Below are 17,116 nucleotides of genomic sequence, written 5' to 3' on the forward strand. Positions count from 1 at the left end.
ACAATGCAAATACAAATACAGAGTTTCCTGAAAGGAGAGCGCAAACTAGTGGGAAAGGCTGGAGTGCAGAGACTTTTCTTTTGTTTGTTTTGTTCACCGCTGCTTTTCTGGCACTTACACCTTGGTGTAGTCAAAGGAATGAGTCAAGCAGACCCAGGCAGAATCCTGGGCCTTGCACCCATGATGCGACCTTGGGCAAGGTCACGGGGCCCCTCTGACCCTGTTTCTTTATTTGCAAATGGGTTAATAAGAGCCATCTCCAATTGTTCGCAGTCAAGACGGAAGAAGAAAAAGCACACAGAGCCCTTGGCCCTGAGCCTGACACCTCAGAGGATGAACCGACCACGGTTGTTGGCTGGGCTGGGAATAGCCCACGGTGCTGCCTTCTAAACTCTCCTCTCTCCTACAGGTCCCTGACCTTCAACCCCACCCTGTCTCCCCACTTAAGTTAAAGAGAAACAAGTCAACGGAGTTCATATGAGGAACTTCAGGGGACACTCGGCTAAGGGAGGGAAAGTCAGTAGTTTTCAAACCCAAGAGACAGACAAGTCATTGTGCTTTCCCCCAGCCCCCTCAGAAGTTTTCTGCTTTCTTCCTCCTCAAAGTTCAAGGACCTCTCTGGAACCAAAATATCAAGATCAAGTCCTTCTGGGTGCTCTTAAGAGGCGCTGCTTCAGCGTCAGTATTTCATTTGCAAGATAGGAGAAGAATGTGCCAAGCTCTGGCTGCAGGCAAATGAGCCCACAGGGGTCAGGGGTCAGGGCCCAGGCCCAGGGAACTTCTGGGAATCACATGATGCCTCCGTGCAGGCACGGAACATACTGAAAGAACCAGTGTACTACGACCTCAAAGGCAACAACACCGAAACTCACTTACATATGCATCTTCTTTTGCTCTTGTTTTTAAAAGAATAACTTGATAAGCATAAGGGTAATTCTGTCTACTCGTCACTTTGTGGAGCCTCTCCCCACCCCAGCTGTGGTCTCTCTCCCAATTAGCTAATGTGGCAGAAAGTACAAGAAGAACAAAGAAACCTCAGGCCAGTGTGAACTGTGGAACAGTTTATTGACCACAAATGAACAGAACTCAGGTTTCCTCTGTGGGTTAGGAAGGACTCTAGGCACCAGCAAAACAGTGAAAGGAAATTCTGGAACTGTCTGGGCGGAGGCAGAAGTTCAAAGGGAATCAATTTAGAGGACAAGATGAATTGCCCCTTCTGAAGTGCTTCAGATGGTGAAAGAAATGAGGGCCCCAGGGCTGGGGAAGCAGAGGCCCTGGGAGGGGACATTTACCCAGAAGGCTCTACTGGTGCCCAGCCAGCCCCATGTACGCAGTGTCCTCAGGTGGAGCTTACGGCCGCATAATTTGCTGGAAGGGGCCTGAGCTTTGACCTTAGAGCCTAACTCACTAGCCAACAAGTCAACTATGTGCCACTAGCTAATCATGTGGCTTTGTCCTGCTTCGCGGTCCTAAGCCTTAGTTTCTTCATCCTTAAAATGGGGCTGATCATGCCCTCCATCTGGAGTTGTTAGGAGGAGAACATAAAATAAAAAATATGGAAATTCCAACCACAGCACGCTGGACACACACGCTTTGTGGCTCCCTGTCCAAGCACCAGGAGTAACTCATTTCTATCCTAGAGTTTTCCCGCCACCAACTAGGGAGCTTTGAAATGCTTCCTAGAGGAATCAGGGACTGGTGCCAGGAATCCTCCCCTCAGGGAAGCAATTGCATTGGGGCTGCAGAAGTCAAATGTGGTAGATGGGCAGCGGCATCTCCGGGCCAGGGCCAGGGGCTGCCCATGGCAGTCTGGGGAGGACTGCAGCTGTGCCGAGCTCAGCCCCCTGTGGGAGGCAAGGCCCTGGGCCGACGGCCACCTCCCAGGAAGCTGTCACCTTTGGTTTTCCAGATGCCTGCCCTCCAGTGAGCACCTGAGGAGTCCTGAGGCAATCCCAGCTAGTCGGTGAGTCTGTGGCTTGCCAGGAGTTTTTGAAAGTGAGGACAGGACTTCTTAACCAATCCACAGTATTTAGTTCCCTGGGCAACCAAAATTACCCAAGCTATTTATAGGCCATTCTTAATGCCTGAGCTTGAAAAAAATCAAAAGCCAAGAGCATTTGGATCCCAATCTTTTAAAAATGGCAAGGAAAATAATAATTGATCTGTAAGCTGAGCGAAGGCTGGACAACCTTTTCCCCATATTACTATCCCCAAAACATGAGATCCCCCCCCACACACACACACATACATGGACACATACATACACTCACACATGAACTTCTATACATGCACAGGGTAGAGTCCCTTGGAGAAAGTCTTGATATCGTCCAACATTTTCTAGTTTCTTCTCTAAAACACCGACAACAAATATGTGAGACATTGATGAAGACTTGTGTACAGAGGCTGACATTTTAACAGCTGTGCCCAGCACCATGCATCACACTCCAATGACAAGATATTCTTCAGTTATAAAAACACTCATCAGAAATAGTTAGATTCCTTCTATGCATTATAGACGAAAATAAATGGCAGGTAAAGATCCATATATAAATAATTATAAAAATATTTGCAAAAATCAGCACATTTGGATAGCATTGGAACTGGGAAAAATTAAGCAAAGGGAAGAAATACATAAGCCATAAAAAAGGGAGAGATTTGATCACATAAAAATAAAAAGTTTCAAAGAACAAAAGATACCAGAATCAAAATCATAAATATAAGACACCATAAACAAAGATTATTAGAAAATGATAGCTTGGGAGGAAATATTTTCAACACATATAATGTACTAAGAACTCTCCCAAATTATTAACAAGAAGATAAATAACCTAATAGAAAAATGCCAAAGAACATAAACTGGCAAGTTATTGAAGAGGAACCAAAATGAACAATAGTCACATGAAATAAAAAAAAAGATGTGCCATCTCAAATAGTACATAGGGAAATTAACATTAACACAACAGGGACATAATAATCATTTATCCATTAAAAATTTCAGAAGATTGAGCATATCCAGTGGGACAGCTGGTTCTGTCACATAATGTTAGAGCAAAGGTAAATAACTATAAAGTTTTATAAAAGTTACCTAACAGTATTTGAATTTAAAATGTGCATGCATTCTGATCCAGACATCCCATTTCTGGGAATTTTCCAGGCTCATTAAAATATCAGTGGATAAAGCTAGTTGTTTGTGATGCTTGTTAAAGCAGCTTCTGTAATAAAACACTGAAAACAACCTACACAATATTCAAAATGTGATTCATTAAACAAATTATGCAACACCTGTGCTATGGAACATTGTTTGAACGTCTGCTTTTGCACTATACTTTTCACATGTGTGACTCAGGGCAAGTGTGTGCTTCAGTTTCCTTATCTGTGAGATCAAAGTAATCATGGGACTTACATCAAAGATGTATTGTGTTATCTTGGAGGGACTTTTACTATATACTGCCAAGTTAAAAAAAAAAAAAAACCCAAAAGGAATTTGCAGAATTAAAGGTATTCTATCAAAATGTACATATTCCTGTATTTATTTATGAAAAGAAAATAAGTGGAGAAGTTCTACATTAAATTGTGAACACATCTACTGCCTTTGTAATTTGTCACTAAAAAGGAGAAAAATCACCAATAGGAAAAAAGAAAAAAAATGACAGGAGACATCAACAGACAATTCATTGAAAAACAAATACAAATGTTTAGTAATCAGACGGGGAACAAATTCAGCCTTAAAGTCTACCGTGTCTCCCAAAAATAAGACCGGGTCTTACAAGTTTTGCTCCAAAAGATACAGTAGGGCTTATGTTCAGGGGATGTCATCCTGAAAAAATCATGCTAGGGCTTATTTTCCGGTTAGGTCTTCTCTTCGGGGAAGCATGGTGCTACTTTCTGAGGACCTCCTTAATTCAAAGCCCCCCTTTTCATGCCACGTACCATCAAATTAGCCAAGCTGAGGGTGCTGCAGTCACCCCTTAAGATGAGGCACCATGAAGAGAGGTGCATGTTTGTGTATGGGTGCATGCAGGGGGATTTGGGGGTGGGTGGGAAGGAAAGCTCTTGTGGGTGAAGAAATAAATACCTCAGAGGTAAAGACTTGAGTTCTAATCCTGAGTCTCTGCACTTGTCTATTGAATCAGAATAGTCTCCTATTCTCTGAAGCAATCTCTTCACTTGAGAGATGAGTAAGTGAAGGGATCCGGTTAGGTTGCATTCATACCAGGCCTGGCACAGGGGACTCCTGCCCCGTAGACCTGCCTCAGGCCCATCCCGTGGTGCTCAGTTGCCCTCCTTTCCCTCTGTCTGCCCCCTCATTCCCTCCTCGACACACACGCACACACACGGGCACACACACACACACACACACACACACACACAGCCTATGCAGCCTTCTTTTCCTTCCCTTCAGAGAAGGAGTGCTGGCCTTTAACTTGTCACTCTGTCTTAACACAGCCTGTCTAACTGTGACTTTCTGTTTACCATGACACTAATTCCTTCTCCATTTAAGTGATTTGGGGTCCCTGAACAAGTAAAGCATGATTTCAGTCACACACACACACACACACACACACACACACACACACACACACACAATAAAACAGGAGCGCTGTAGCCCTTTACTTGACATAGAGCTTTCTAAATAAGAATCTAGGTGTCACACTGGATCCTGTACAAAAGGCAGGTTTAGTTAGCAACAGAAAGAAAGCTCCCAACACCAAAATCGGGAAAGAAGATTAATTGTCACCATTTTACATTATTGAAAAACTGCATTTGAAATCATCGACCCTTTAAAACAAATTGGACAGAGAAGGGCAAAGCAATCTGTTTCCAAAGGGCCAGACTCCTGAGAAATGGTGGGGAAACTGGAAGCAAAAGTACCTGCTTGTCTGGCAGCTAAGTGTTCTGGCAGTTCCACCAAGTCCACTGGGAATTCCCTTAGAACTTTCCCGACAACAAGGTCACCACCATGCTTCCTAAACCAGCAGCTCTGTGAGGTTGTTCCCTGAGCTGGACCAGGTCTGTAAGGCTCCTGTCTCCCGCCCAGAGACGGGGCCAGTGGAGTTGCTGGGACTCAGGCGCTCTGGGGCCGAGGGTCCCTCCCGCTGTTGAGGAGGTCTGTGAGTTCTCCGATGTACTTGATGGTGTACTTCAGCGTCTGGATCTTGGTGAGCGGCTGGCCCCTCTGGCTGTAGACGGGTGGCAGGTAATTCCGGAGGGTGTGCAGGGCATCTGCCAAGGTCCTCATCCGAAGCTTCTCCCTCTCACTGGCCTTCCGTCTCCGCTGCACAGACATCCTGACTTTGGTGCCCTTCTGGAGCTTGGGGCCACTAGCGGCCTGCAGGTAGGCAGGCTGGAAAGCTAACATATTGTAGTCTACCTCCACCAGGCCACCGGTCCCGCGGCCGCTGCAGCCATCACTGCTTCCATTGCTGGCTCCTCCATGCCCACAGGGCAGTCCAGCCACAGCTGGACAGGGAGAAGAAGTGTAAGACTCCAGTGATGGAGCTGGAGAGATGCTCCGAGTGGGGGACGCCTGGTTCAGCTCAAAGGGCCCTGCCCTGTTTTTCCAGTCCCAGGAGGCCAGCAGGCCAGGGCTGTCGGAGGAGCCCAAGCCATCTTCAAGGCTGAGGAAGGTCTCGTGCAGGTTGTCCATGCCTGCGAGACAGCTGCAGAGAGAAGGACTCCCTGGCAAGTGAGAAAGTTCTGCCTCGGGCCAGGGCAGAGCTCTCTTTTATGATGGTGGGGGAGAAGTGATGAAGTGGGAAAGAGGGCCTTGGAGAGAGAGAGTTCAAAGGAGAAAACAGGGACCAAGATGGAAGATGAACTCTTCAGGTGTCACTTTCTCCTCATTGATAATTAGCATCTTCCAGCTAAAATGTCTTTAAACAAAAAGGCCTCCAGGAGAAGAAAAAAGGAATTATCTTGTTGTAACTAAACCAATTAAGGCTGCATAACTAGACTTAGCATTGTCCTGTGGAACTCATTAATGAGGGAGCCAAAGAAAACAAACCTGGGCAATCTGCCACAAGGAGGTGGTGGCCCAGGGGCCGGCTGGAGAGTAGCAGAGTGCCCCAGGGGCCTGCAGCCCCCTCCGGCAAGACCTCCTGGACATTTCAGAGCAGATGGGGTGCGCTGTTGTTGAAACCGCTCGGTCTAGGGAGGAGGCAACCCCTCGGAGCTCAGATTCCCTCATATGTTGAACGCAGACAATAAACAGCTCGCATTTCATAAGGCTGTGAGAGGAGGGCCCACAGCAGGCCCATGGTGGGTACCAGCTGCCTTCTTCCCTTTCTCCTTAGCAAAGTTCCCTAGGTTTTGTAGGAGACAGACAAGCCCCTAGCATGGCTACACTCAGAATGACAAAGGCCAGCAGCTCCAGTAAACCCAGACCCTTCCTTGATGAGCAGGAAATATCCTTCAAGAAGCTTGTAGCCTTTGCTGTAATGGAGCAGACTCAGATTTCCACTCAGCCAACACCAGGAAGGAGAAAGCTCCTTTCACACAGGGAGTTTCTAGAATACCTGGCACTGAGCCTTCTGAAGGTATTTTGCTTTGTTTTAATCCAGCTGCAGAGTCACACCTCGTTTTTGAAATGGATGGAGGAAGTGTGAAATGAACGAGGGAGCCTGCCTGTTTTCCCCACCACGGCTCCAAATGCCGCTAAAAGTGTTAAGTTGGATGGTCCTGCTAGTTGGCTTCACTTCCTCCATGCTCTGAGAGGCAGACCCTGTGTTTTGGACAAGGTGGTCTCAGATTCCCCATTTGTCCCAGGAACGTTACTTACTCTCCACGTAACTAACTCTACAAATTAGTATTAGCGTCAGAAACACGGTGAGTTACATTTCAGAGTAAATATCAACATGTCCTCTGCCATGGTTATTTAAGGTCCCTTTGCAATTATTGAAAAGAAATGTCAATGGTCTAATTAAAACATTTATGGTATTTTTTAATTAGCTGGGCTCAGGGAAGAAAAAGCTCCAGCAGCCAATCTGCAGAAGAATGCTCTTAATTTTGCCATTTCCTAAAGGACCCTGAGCCCTATCTGGAAGAAGAATAATATTAATGAAACATAATAAGTGCAATACGTGATTTTTCCTCCTTTCCCCTCTCCTCTTTCTTTTCCTTCATCTGGTACTGACAAGCCTAGAATCTGCTGACACTATTTAAGGAATGTTACATATAACTAACCTTTAGGGGGGGGAAAAAAAAAAAAACATTTTGCAGATCAAAGCACTAAGGCTCCAAGAGGTTAAAAGACTCAGTCGAGACTTCTGCCGGTGGGAAGTGGTAAAGCTGCCAGGAAGTACTCAAGCCAAGATCCCTTGTAAGACCTAACGTCTTTTTCAAGAAAAACATCTATTTTTTTCTATTCCAGTTGATTGTAATAGAGGCAGGTGACCTGAAGGTGACTCAAAGGAAAGGGGACTCTCAGTAGACTCGAGGTGGCAGTGTCAGCGTAGGATTTCAGTCCTTAAATTCTAAACTTCACCGTTTCCCATATAACATTACTTCTGCTCTCAGACTCTATAACTCTTTTCTTTTTCCATAGCTTCTTTCTAAAATTGCCAATTTCTTAAACTTCTACTTTCAGAAGCTGCATTTCCTAAATGAGACCGTATCTCAAATCCTTGGAACGTTGGAGACCCTTGCTGAATATCGGTTTTGTTCTTGCAGTCACCAGTATCAGAACGACTTACTGTGCTCTGACTCCCTTCCCGCTAACCACAGTCACCCAGCATTGCTGGCCCCCTGAAACCTGTTCTTAGTACAAGGGAACTGCCTGGTTTCCAAGTTTGTCCATGTCCTCTCTCTGTAGTGAGAAATAAACCAGAACCAGACTTGCATTTGTCCTGCTTGTGTCCCTGAAGCATTCTGTGCTCAGTCTGTGGAAATGGGGGTGCAGGACGGCAGAGCCTTGGAGCCATTACTCCTGCTGCTCGGGGAGAACATGTTGAGTGGAACGTGCCTAGAGGCCAAGGTTGCACCAGATTTCATTCTAGATGCTTGACATGGATCAACTCACATCAATCCTTGCAACAACCCTATGAAGTAGGAGCTATTATCATCACCAATCCTGTTTTACTGATAAGAAATTGAGACACACAGGAGGTAAGGTACTTACCCGAGACCTCACACCTAATGACAGGCAGCCCCCAGATCCAAACCTAGGCAAGAGGCCTGGGGTCCAGGCTTTTAACCACTGGCTAAGACAGCTGAGAATAGTTGGAGGCACCAGGATGATGGTCCCTGTAGCTCTTGAATCCTGAACTCAAGCTTTCACCGCAACTCAGTAAATATGGGAAGATTGATTGATTGGTGCCATTCAATCAGGTAACCAGCATGTACAGAACAGTATGCTAGCCCAGTGTACTAGGCACTGTCGTGGCTAACGAGATGCAGCAAGTTTTGACTTTCTGTCTTCATTCCTAAATCAGATGGTGAGATGGGTAAGTACCGCTAACTCTTTTCTGTCCTGGCTGGTGAACAGGCCTGATTCTTATAGAACAAAGGGAGTGCCACGGGTGGGACCTGCAGAAGCACTCCCTTTCTTGGCCACACCTACAGTTATGCCAGCGATGATAACAATGATAATAAACTTCCTTAGTGCTCAATGCTTTGTATGCTTTTTATTTCATTGAACTCTTACAAAACTCCTTTAAAGGAAGTACGATATTTGTTTCCATTCTACATAAGAAAAAAAATTGAGGCTTAGAGAAGTTGAAGAAGTTGTCCAAAGTCACGATTAAAACGTGGAAGAGTCATGCTGTAGACCCAGGCAGTCTGACCGGGGAGCGCTGGCTCCAGCAACTAATTTGGTGCCACGAGGAAGGAGATAGAGATAGGGGAGGGAGGGTTTGGGAAGGGGCCCTTGTTGCATGTCCTAAGGTTTGCAGTTGTTTTACAGCTTTGGGTTCGCAGTTCCAGAATTGAAGACATCTGTCTCCCCCTACTCCTTTCTAGTACTTTCCCTGGCCTTACGCTATGCAATTATCTTTAGTAAATAACAGGTAAGGTTGCTATTTGGGCATGTTTTCCCATGATTGAAAATTTTAGAAAGCATATCATATTCTTTCATAAATAAAACACTTTTGTGTATCAATAATAACAATAACGTGTGATAATAACAGTAAGAAGAGTTTTCCCTTTTTGGAGTACTTACAGCTGTGCTAGGTGCTAAAAGTGAGAGTCTTACTTATATACAGGATCTCACGTAATCCTCCATACAGTTCAGTAAGGGAGGTATCATCTCCATCTTATGAGACAGGAAACAAAACTCAGATACTAAGGACCTTGCCCAAGGTCAATGGATCCAACTTCTCCTTTCAAGGCCACAGCCTCCCCAACAGCTCTGCGGCTCACATGCCCAGGGCGAGCCGCAGAAATGCAGCCATGACCCGTCCTCACTGCCTCCAAGTCTGAGCTTACCACGCGGCCACGCGGTGTACCCTGGTTTCAATGGTGTCCCTGGCCGTTGGGGTCTACGCACTCCCCAGACCTCTGTATACGCCGCAGCCCTGTTCCCAGCCACAGCCACACAACCACACTGGCCCACCCAGCCCCTGGCCGGCCTGTTCGGCTAGGGATAGAGCCAGTGTTTGAACACAGGACTGAGGTAAAAACCTGAACCCTTTCACGCCATCACCATCTTGGCATTCAACGGACACTCAACCAAAAAATAGATAATTCTTGTGGGGCAAAGGAAGTATGGTGTGTGTGTGAGTGTGAGTGTGTGTGTGTGTGTGTGTGTGTGTGTGTTAGAAGAAAACACCTAAGTGCAATGTTACATCTCCTATGTCCTTGAGCTAGTAAAGAGAAATAAAAGTAGCAATTTCCTACTTGGTTATTGACATACAGCTCCTGTGTTTTCAAGCTTGTGAGAGTTTTAGCAAAGCCAAAGGGTACGTTACTTTCTTATCACTGCCATCACTCTCCCTACAAACTAGGGAACTGAAAGTTGAGTTTGAGGTTCATTGTAAAGCCAAAGGGTAGTGTTTGGGTTTTAATCCTCTTAAAAATAAATTGCAAAGCATCGTGCAATGTGCAAATAGATGATTTTCATGGGCAGAGTATTGCACCAGGACAAAATAGCAGGGAAACATCGGAATGAAATAACGTGGCCCACTTCATAGGAGAGACAAGAGACAGAAGGTAAATATGCAAAACTGTAGAAATCCTCTAGAACAGAAGGAGAAAACCCTGTGGGCTTCTCAAGCCATTTCTGAGCAGGAGTCCCTGACCTGAAATTATGTTTATGTCCATCCTGTGTGCTAAGTGACGTCGTAAGGAAGAGCAGCGTCCTCCGTCCCAAACATCTGTATGACGTCTTTCCCCTCGAGCACACTGACAACCTGAGCTCAAGATCCTAACTCAACCCACTCCACAGACACTGCTGTGGGAATTTTCTTGGCAGATGGAAGCCAAGCCAGTGTGGCTTTCCCTAAAGTAATCCATTCCAGGTAACCATGTCCCTGTGGGGTCCCGACAGTTTCTGCTCCGAATATAAGCCTCCTTCGCTTTTGAACATGTGACTAAATGTGCTCATTTGGGGGGCAGAGGGCCGGGGGTAAATCCAGTCACTGTGTCTGCACAAAAGAGACAGTTAGATGGGAGACAGGGGGGTAGTAGAGAGGAGAATGCAGTGTGGGGCGAGGGAGGAGGGTAGTAAATAGAGGAAGTGGGAGCTAATTCTCCCTTGAGAGCCACATGGCAGGATGTGTGGGTTATTCTTATTGCAAGAGAATATGAGCAGTTCTCTCAGTTCAAAAATCTCATGTCAACATTTATCCCCAAATAGCCAGGTTTCCCCCCCAGAGACTACGGAGGGGACGGAGCTTTGACTGCTTCATCACTGATTCCTCAGCAACTGGCTAGCAACATTCAAAAAAAACTCATGTGTTACATTTACACCTACTCACCCTTTTAAGTTGGATTCTTTATTACCACTGGTATTTGGGGTGGCATTTTAATACCCATGTCAAAAAAGTTGAAAGCAACTTGCACTGAGGCTGTTCTGGAAGGATTTCCTTCTGTTTTTATCACCCTGAAAAGCAGGAAAGAGCAAAGTTACTTCTTTAGCCCTCTCCAATGCCGGTAATTAAGATGCCGAAACTCCTGGTAGTAAAATGAATACTAATAAAGTTTTTAGTAGGATATCTGTATAATAAGCCCGCTTATTTTCAGAGGCACCAGCCTCTTGGATCATTTTTAACTCAGATCTCCATAGTGGGAAGCTGATTGACATCTAAAAATCAGATACATGGCAAAGAACAAACTTGGGAAAATATTTCTCACAAATATGAGAGTCAAAAGGTTATGGCTATGAAGAACTCACACAGAGAAAGAAGAACAGAGGGTGGCCGGTTAGCTCAGTTGGTTAGAGCCCGGTGCTCTTAACAACAAGGTTGCTGGTTCAATCCCCACATGGGCCACTGTGAGCTGCGCCCTCCACAACTTGATTGAAACAACTACTTGACTTAGAGCTGACGGGTCCTGGAAAAACACATTTAAAATAAATACAAGTTTAAAAAAAAAAAAACAGCAGCAAGAATTGCCATTGGGGAAACGAACAAAGGCATGAATAAACAGGTCACAAAAGAAGAAGTACATGTGGCAATACACACAGAAGAAAATGTCCATCTCATTAGCAATCAAAGATATGTAAATGGAAATAACAAGGATAGGCCATTTTTCACCTCCCAAATTGGCAAGGTTGGCAAGAGGGTGAGGAAATGGTCCCTCCCACACACTGTTTGTGGGTCAACTGGTTAAATTCTTTTGAATATTCTAAAGCCTCTAGAATGCATTTTAGATTTAAAAATAGTTTTGACACATGACCTTTATCCGTAGAACTAAACAGTTGCAGTCAAAATCGATGAATAAGAATATTGATCATGGTATTATGATAGTAAAAAATTAGTAATGACCTCAAGATTTAACAACAAAGGAGTGATGACATAAATAATGTCACCTATGTGACGGACTACTATGTAGTTGATAAAAATCATGTTTATGAAGAACATAATATAGGAAATATCTAAGAATTTAGAAGCAGGATATATAAAAGTTAATACTTTGATCGAATTACACTTTTTTCATGGAGAAGGGATGATGAAGTATTTAAGAGTGGTTATTTCTGGCAATAGGAATTGAGGGTCATTTTTTGTCTTCATTCATCTGACTTTCCTCCTGGGGGGGCTGTCTGTGTCCCGGTTAGAAGCATAGACCCTGCAGCCAAGTTTCCTGGGTTCCAACCTGGACCCTTCTACTTTCGTAACTATGTGATCATAAGCAGGTAACTTAATCTCTCTGTGTCTCAGTTTCTCCATTTGTAATATGGGGTGATAACAGTACCCACTTCACAGGGTTGTGTGAAAATTAATACATATAAGGAAATTTCATGATAACTGCCCTCAGACATAGTAAGCATTCGATCATTTGTACATGCTCTTGTTCTTTATGGTCGTATTTTCTAAATTTTAAGAAGGTAGTAATTTAAACATTAGAATTTGAAAAGCAGTGACTAGGCAAGGCCGGCCTGAGTAGGTCCATGAATAAAGGGAAAGGACTCGAAAATCACAGTTGCCCTCAAGTTGAATTAAAGCATCTGGTTAATGCACTTATTTGAAAATAAAGAAGGAAGGAAGGAAGGAAAGAGGGAGGGAGGGAGGAAGGAGGGAGGGATGAAGGAAGGAAAGAAGTAAGAAGGAAGGAAGGAAGGAAAGAAGGGAAGGAGGGAGGGAGAAAGACGATTGGGGGCAACACTCTTGTAAAGACAACAAACAGGGCATTGACAAGTAGGATACGATAAGGATTGCTGAGTCCCCTTGGAGCTCTGTGTTTAGCTCACATGGGGTAGAAAGAAATGAGAAGGAGAGGGTAAGAAGAAAGACGAGAGAAAGGATAAGTTGTTCCTGTGAAGAAAAAGTTCCAGCCTTCTCCATCCCAGGTGGCGGGGCACAGAGCACTGAGGGACTCCTCTCAGCCTTTGGAGACTGAGCAGCTGTCCTCCTTCTCCAGCAGATATGAAGCCTGTGGATGAGCCTCCTGATGCAGGAAATCATTTAATTCATATGTACCGCATTCCCACAATTCCATGTGCACAAGAACAACTGGCGAGAGAAGAGAGCTTATTTTCAAAAGGAAGATCCCTAGGCCCCTTTCCTGGAAATTCTGACTTGGTAAATCTATGCGGGAGCCTGATAATCTCTTTCTTTAATAAGCAGGGAAGTTGGGAACCACTGATGTGGACAGATAGAAGATCTGCGGGGGTCCAAGAGCTACTGAGCCTGGTACCAGGAAGCCAAGAGCGGGTCCAGTGCCAGCCCCTTTGTCTAGGTGGTTAAATAGAGATAAACCACAGGACACAGGGAGCACGACTGGATGAGCTCTGCAACTCCTTGACCGTCTCACGCTAATAAAACCTCTCCTGGTAACATCTGTGCCTGTCATTTAAGTCTATCCATGGTCCTGCCATCCCGGTCCAAACTGACGTCCCCCTGGTCCCCAAGTCCATTCTCTGCCCCATTCCAAGATGACTGACTGCCCCTAGACCACACTTTCTCTTCTCAGCCTTTGCCTGGGCTGTGTCCCTCACCCCCATGCCTGACCCCCTCTCCCTTAACCTCTCACATTCTACCTGTCTCTTTTGCCCGGCCCAGAAACCCTCAGTACCTCCTCCACTCCTCAGTGACCATGTATATGGAGAGCGCAACTCAGAAGGTTCACTGTCCTGTCTTGGTCAGTCATTGTTTCGCTTGTTCAACCCAGAAACAAGTACCTTAATATAAAAGGTAACAGTGCCTTATAGTTTGCCTTATAGTTATAGTGCCTTATAGTTTGTAAAAGGTTTTCATATCTATTACGGTATATCGTTGGAGCTTCATCACAACCTCATAATGTGGATCACGGTATCATCTCCTTCGGAGAGGTGAGGAAACTGAAGTTCAGAGAGGCTTTGCATGCTTCCCTATGGATGGTAAAACTACTGGTAAGTGGCAGAATTAAGAGACTGTCCTACTAGTGAAAGGAATAGCGGGCCCCCATATGAAAACGAAACATTGGGGGTGGTTAATGAATGGCTGTTTGTTGTCCAGGCCAGGGGGAGGGCCACGACACCAGGCTTTAAAGAACAGCTGCATCTCGGGGCCTGTATCATCCACAGACTCAAATGGTGGGCTCATTGTTGCAGCTGTCGCTGCGTTAGGGAGCCAGACAGCTGTTACCAGGAGATGGATTCAAAGAGAACAGAGGAAATGGAATCCTGCAAAAATAACTGGGCCTGTACATATGTGCACAATATTCTCCCTTCTCGTAGCTCAAGACATCCTGAAGATGGGATCTAATTATTCTTTATAGGAAGACCAAACTTGGGAAGTACAAGTGAGTGAGAAAGCCAGGCAGAGAGGAGGTAAGTGCCTTAAACTACCCTTTCTGAGATATTCTAAAAAATGGAAAGCAGAGTTTTCGAGGGCTGCACAACCTTTTCAGTCATTGGCACTTGTAATAGGCACTGACAGAGCTGGGTGCCCTAGGACTGTCTGTGCTAAGGAACAGACAGTGGCATTGGGGATAAATGTCCTGCTCCCCTCTATTTCCCTCCCTTCTCTCCTCCTCTTCCCTCTCCACCCATCCCTTCCCTATAAGCTGTTGCCGTCTTATGGATCTTAGCATCCTTTTCTGATGTAGGGGCTGTGTCTGCTGATGAGCCCTGTTCCATTTTCTCTTTTGATAGTCGCATTACCCATCTTATTTGTCACTAAAGCTTCCTATTTCACCACTGCCTTTTCCTATCCTCCCGTCTAAACTTGCCCTTCTCATTATCCTTGGAAGGCAGGTTGCTCGTTCATCCCCTTGCTATGCCTTGGCTAGTGTAGGTTTCCTGCCAGGGGTGAGTGGTGCCATCCCAGGGCCTATCCAAATCCTAATTGTTCTAACTACTAGTTGGTAGCACTTCCAGTGGGTGCTACCAGGTTAACATGAGTTTTCCTTCCTAGGGTGTAATCCACTCAGCTAGACTATGAGCTGGGGGCTAAGAAGAGAGGCTTCTTTTCTTCTAATTGCCCTCAAGTGCCCATTATATACTGTACAACATATGTATTCAGCACCCACCTGCTTGAAAATGTCTTTCTCTACTCTTTGAAACTCACTTTTCTACTTTAAATTACCCTGTTTTGTGTCGGGTTTAATTTTCAAATCGTTCTGGAGCACTTCCTATGTCTTTTGATTAGTACTTTAGCTCACATGTTAATCAACACACAACCCTAGGATGGAGAGACTGTTACTACCCATATTTCACGGTGAAGAACCTGCGGCTAAAAGAAATAAAGTAACTTGCTTGAGGTCACATGTCAGTGGTCCAAGCCTTAACCACTCGTTACAGTACTTGGCATAAACCACTGGAAATCCCTTTTCGGAAGTGGACAGGTTAAGAGTTCTCATATAATGGATGTTCCAAATAAATGGGTAGACTGGCATTGGAAGGATGGGGTGTTCCTCTCCAAAGCTGGGCTCTTGCCACCATATCCTGAGCCTCCTTTGGGAATATGATCCAACCCAGGGTTTCCTCAGGGACCTAGTTGAAACATTACACTGCTAGTGACAGCCAGCTTGGGGCGTTCCAAATGTCAGTCCCTGTACCTCCATACATTGATAATTTGATCTCAGAGGACCTAGGGAAAGGCGCTTGAACTCTGAATTCCTCAGGAGATATCTCTTTCCTGGAAAGCCACGATCATTTATCTGTGGGCACTGCCTTGGAGGCAATTCCTTTTTTGACAAAAAAGTGATAGCCTTTTTTTCTTAATTGAACCCACTATGGGTGAATTGTGAGGTCAGCCAGTGGACTCTCTTAGGAGCCTGTGGCCACAGTACGAACTGGCTCACCTTGTTTCGGGAAGAAATCTTTGCTGAGAACACATTCTTGCTCCAGCTCTTTCTTACAGACTTAACTGATCACATTACAGCCCAAACACATCCTTTGGCAGGCAGTGTTTTCAGGCAGCACAAGGTCACCTGCGCAAAGGATGCTGAACACACGGCTCTGAGCCACCATGGCCCGACGTGTCCCATGTCCGATCCCACAGTGCAGGATGGAGGACTTCCCTGGAATCTGTCCCGTAGGCTCCACTGCCTTTCTCTGCTCCCTTTAATGAATGCTCTGCAACCCCAAGGTTTCCTCCAACCCCCACTTCTCTCAAAGGAAATCTGCTTTGATTGTTTCCCCCTTTCTTAAAACTGATATTGTGCCTTATCTCCAGAGATACTGTGCCTTCAGCCAACCAACCAACCAACCAAACAAACCAAAAATCACCAAAGGACGCTCTCTGGAGGAATTTGCATTTGAGTTAACTCAAACACTTTCTAAGCAACTATCCTTGGCCCAAGGAGTAGACTCCTCCAGGTGAAGAACCAGAGGCAAAAGTCACAGACTTGCTCTCTAAGACCAGGAATTGTGTTACCCAATATGGCCTCCACTGGCCACATGTGGCCACCAGCACTTGAAGTGAAGCCAGTCAAAGCTGAGATGCAAAATACACACCAAATTTCAAACACTTAGGATGGTTAACAAATGTAAACTATCTCATTAAAGATTTTTATATTGACTACGTGTTGGAATAACACGTTGGATATGTTGAGTTAAATCAAACATTGTTTTACAATGTTTACAAATCAAACATTAGCAAAAATGTTATTACAATGAATTTTACCTGTTTATTTCCATTATGTAAAAAATATGGCTACTAGAAAATTAAAGGTTATACATGTGACTGGCATTATATTTCTATTGCATAGAGCTGGTGGAGAAGAGGTGCTACAAAGTGTTATGTAGACACTGAATATGTGCTATGGGAGAAGAGAGAAGAGAAAGAGAAATCTCTGCTGGACGACCCAGGAAGACTTCCTGGAAAAAGTGAGCAAAACTGGGTCTTGAAATAAAATTATAGGGAAAAGGTCTGGAGGCATCCACACCCGGATCTGAGATGGGAATTTTTGACCTCAGCCAGTTAGAGGACTGAAACAGAGAATGTGTGCTCGAGTCCTCCTAGGGTTTCCAAAGTTGATTTCCCCTCAGAGTTTCCTGGTCATTTTAAAAGAATATAGGTTCCTGGGCTCATCCCAAACC

At 45.1% G+C, this 17,116-nt stretch overlaps 1 protein-coding gene across 1 annotated transcript; it reads right to left on the reverse strand.

Annotated features, from left to right (window-relative positions):
- Window positions 1-4,990: 4,990 nt before the first annotated feature.
- MSGN1 (mesogenin 1) lies at window positions 4,991-5,879 on the reverse strand. The gene has a single exon (XM_033125579.1). The coding sequence runs from the start codon at window positions 5,645-5,647 to the stop codon at window positions 5,066-5,068; it is 582 nt and encodes a 193-aa protein (XP_032981470.1). The 5' UTR covers window positions 5,648-5,879; the 3' UTR covers window positions 4,991-5,065.
- Between the last annotated feature and the right edge of the window lie 11,237 nt (window positions 5,880-17,116).

The sequence above is a fragment of the Rhinolophus ferrumequinum genome, chromosome 13 (genome assembly GCF_004115265.2).
Source record: "Rhinolophus ferrumequinum isolate MPI-CBG mRhiFer1 chromosome 13, mRhiFer1_v1.p, whole genome shotgun sequence".
NCBI lineage: Eukaryota > Metazoa > Chordata > Mammalia > Chiroptera > Rhinolophidae > Rhinolophus > Rhinolophus ferrumequinum.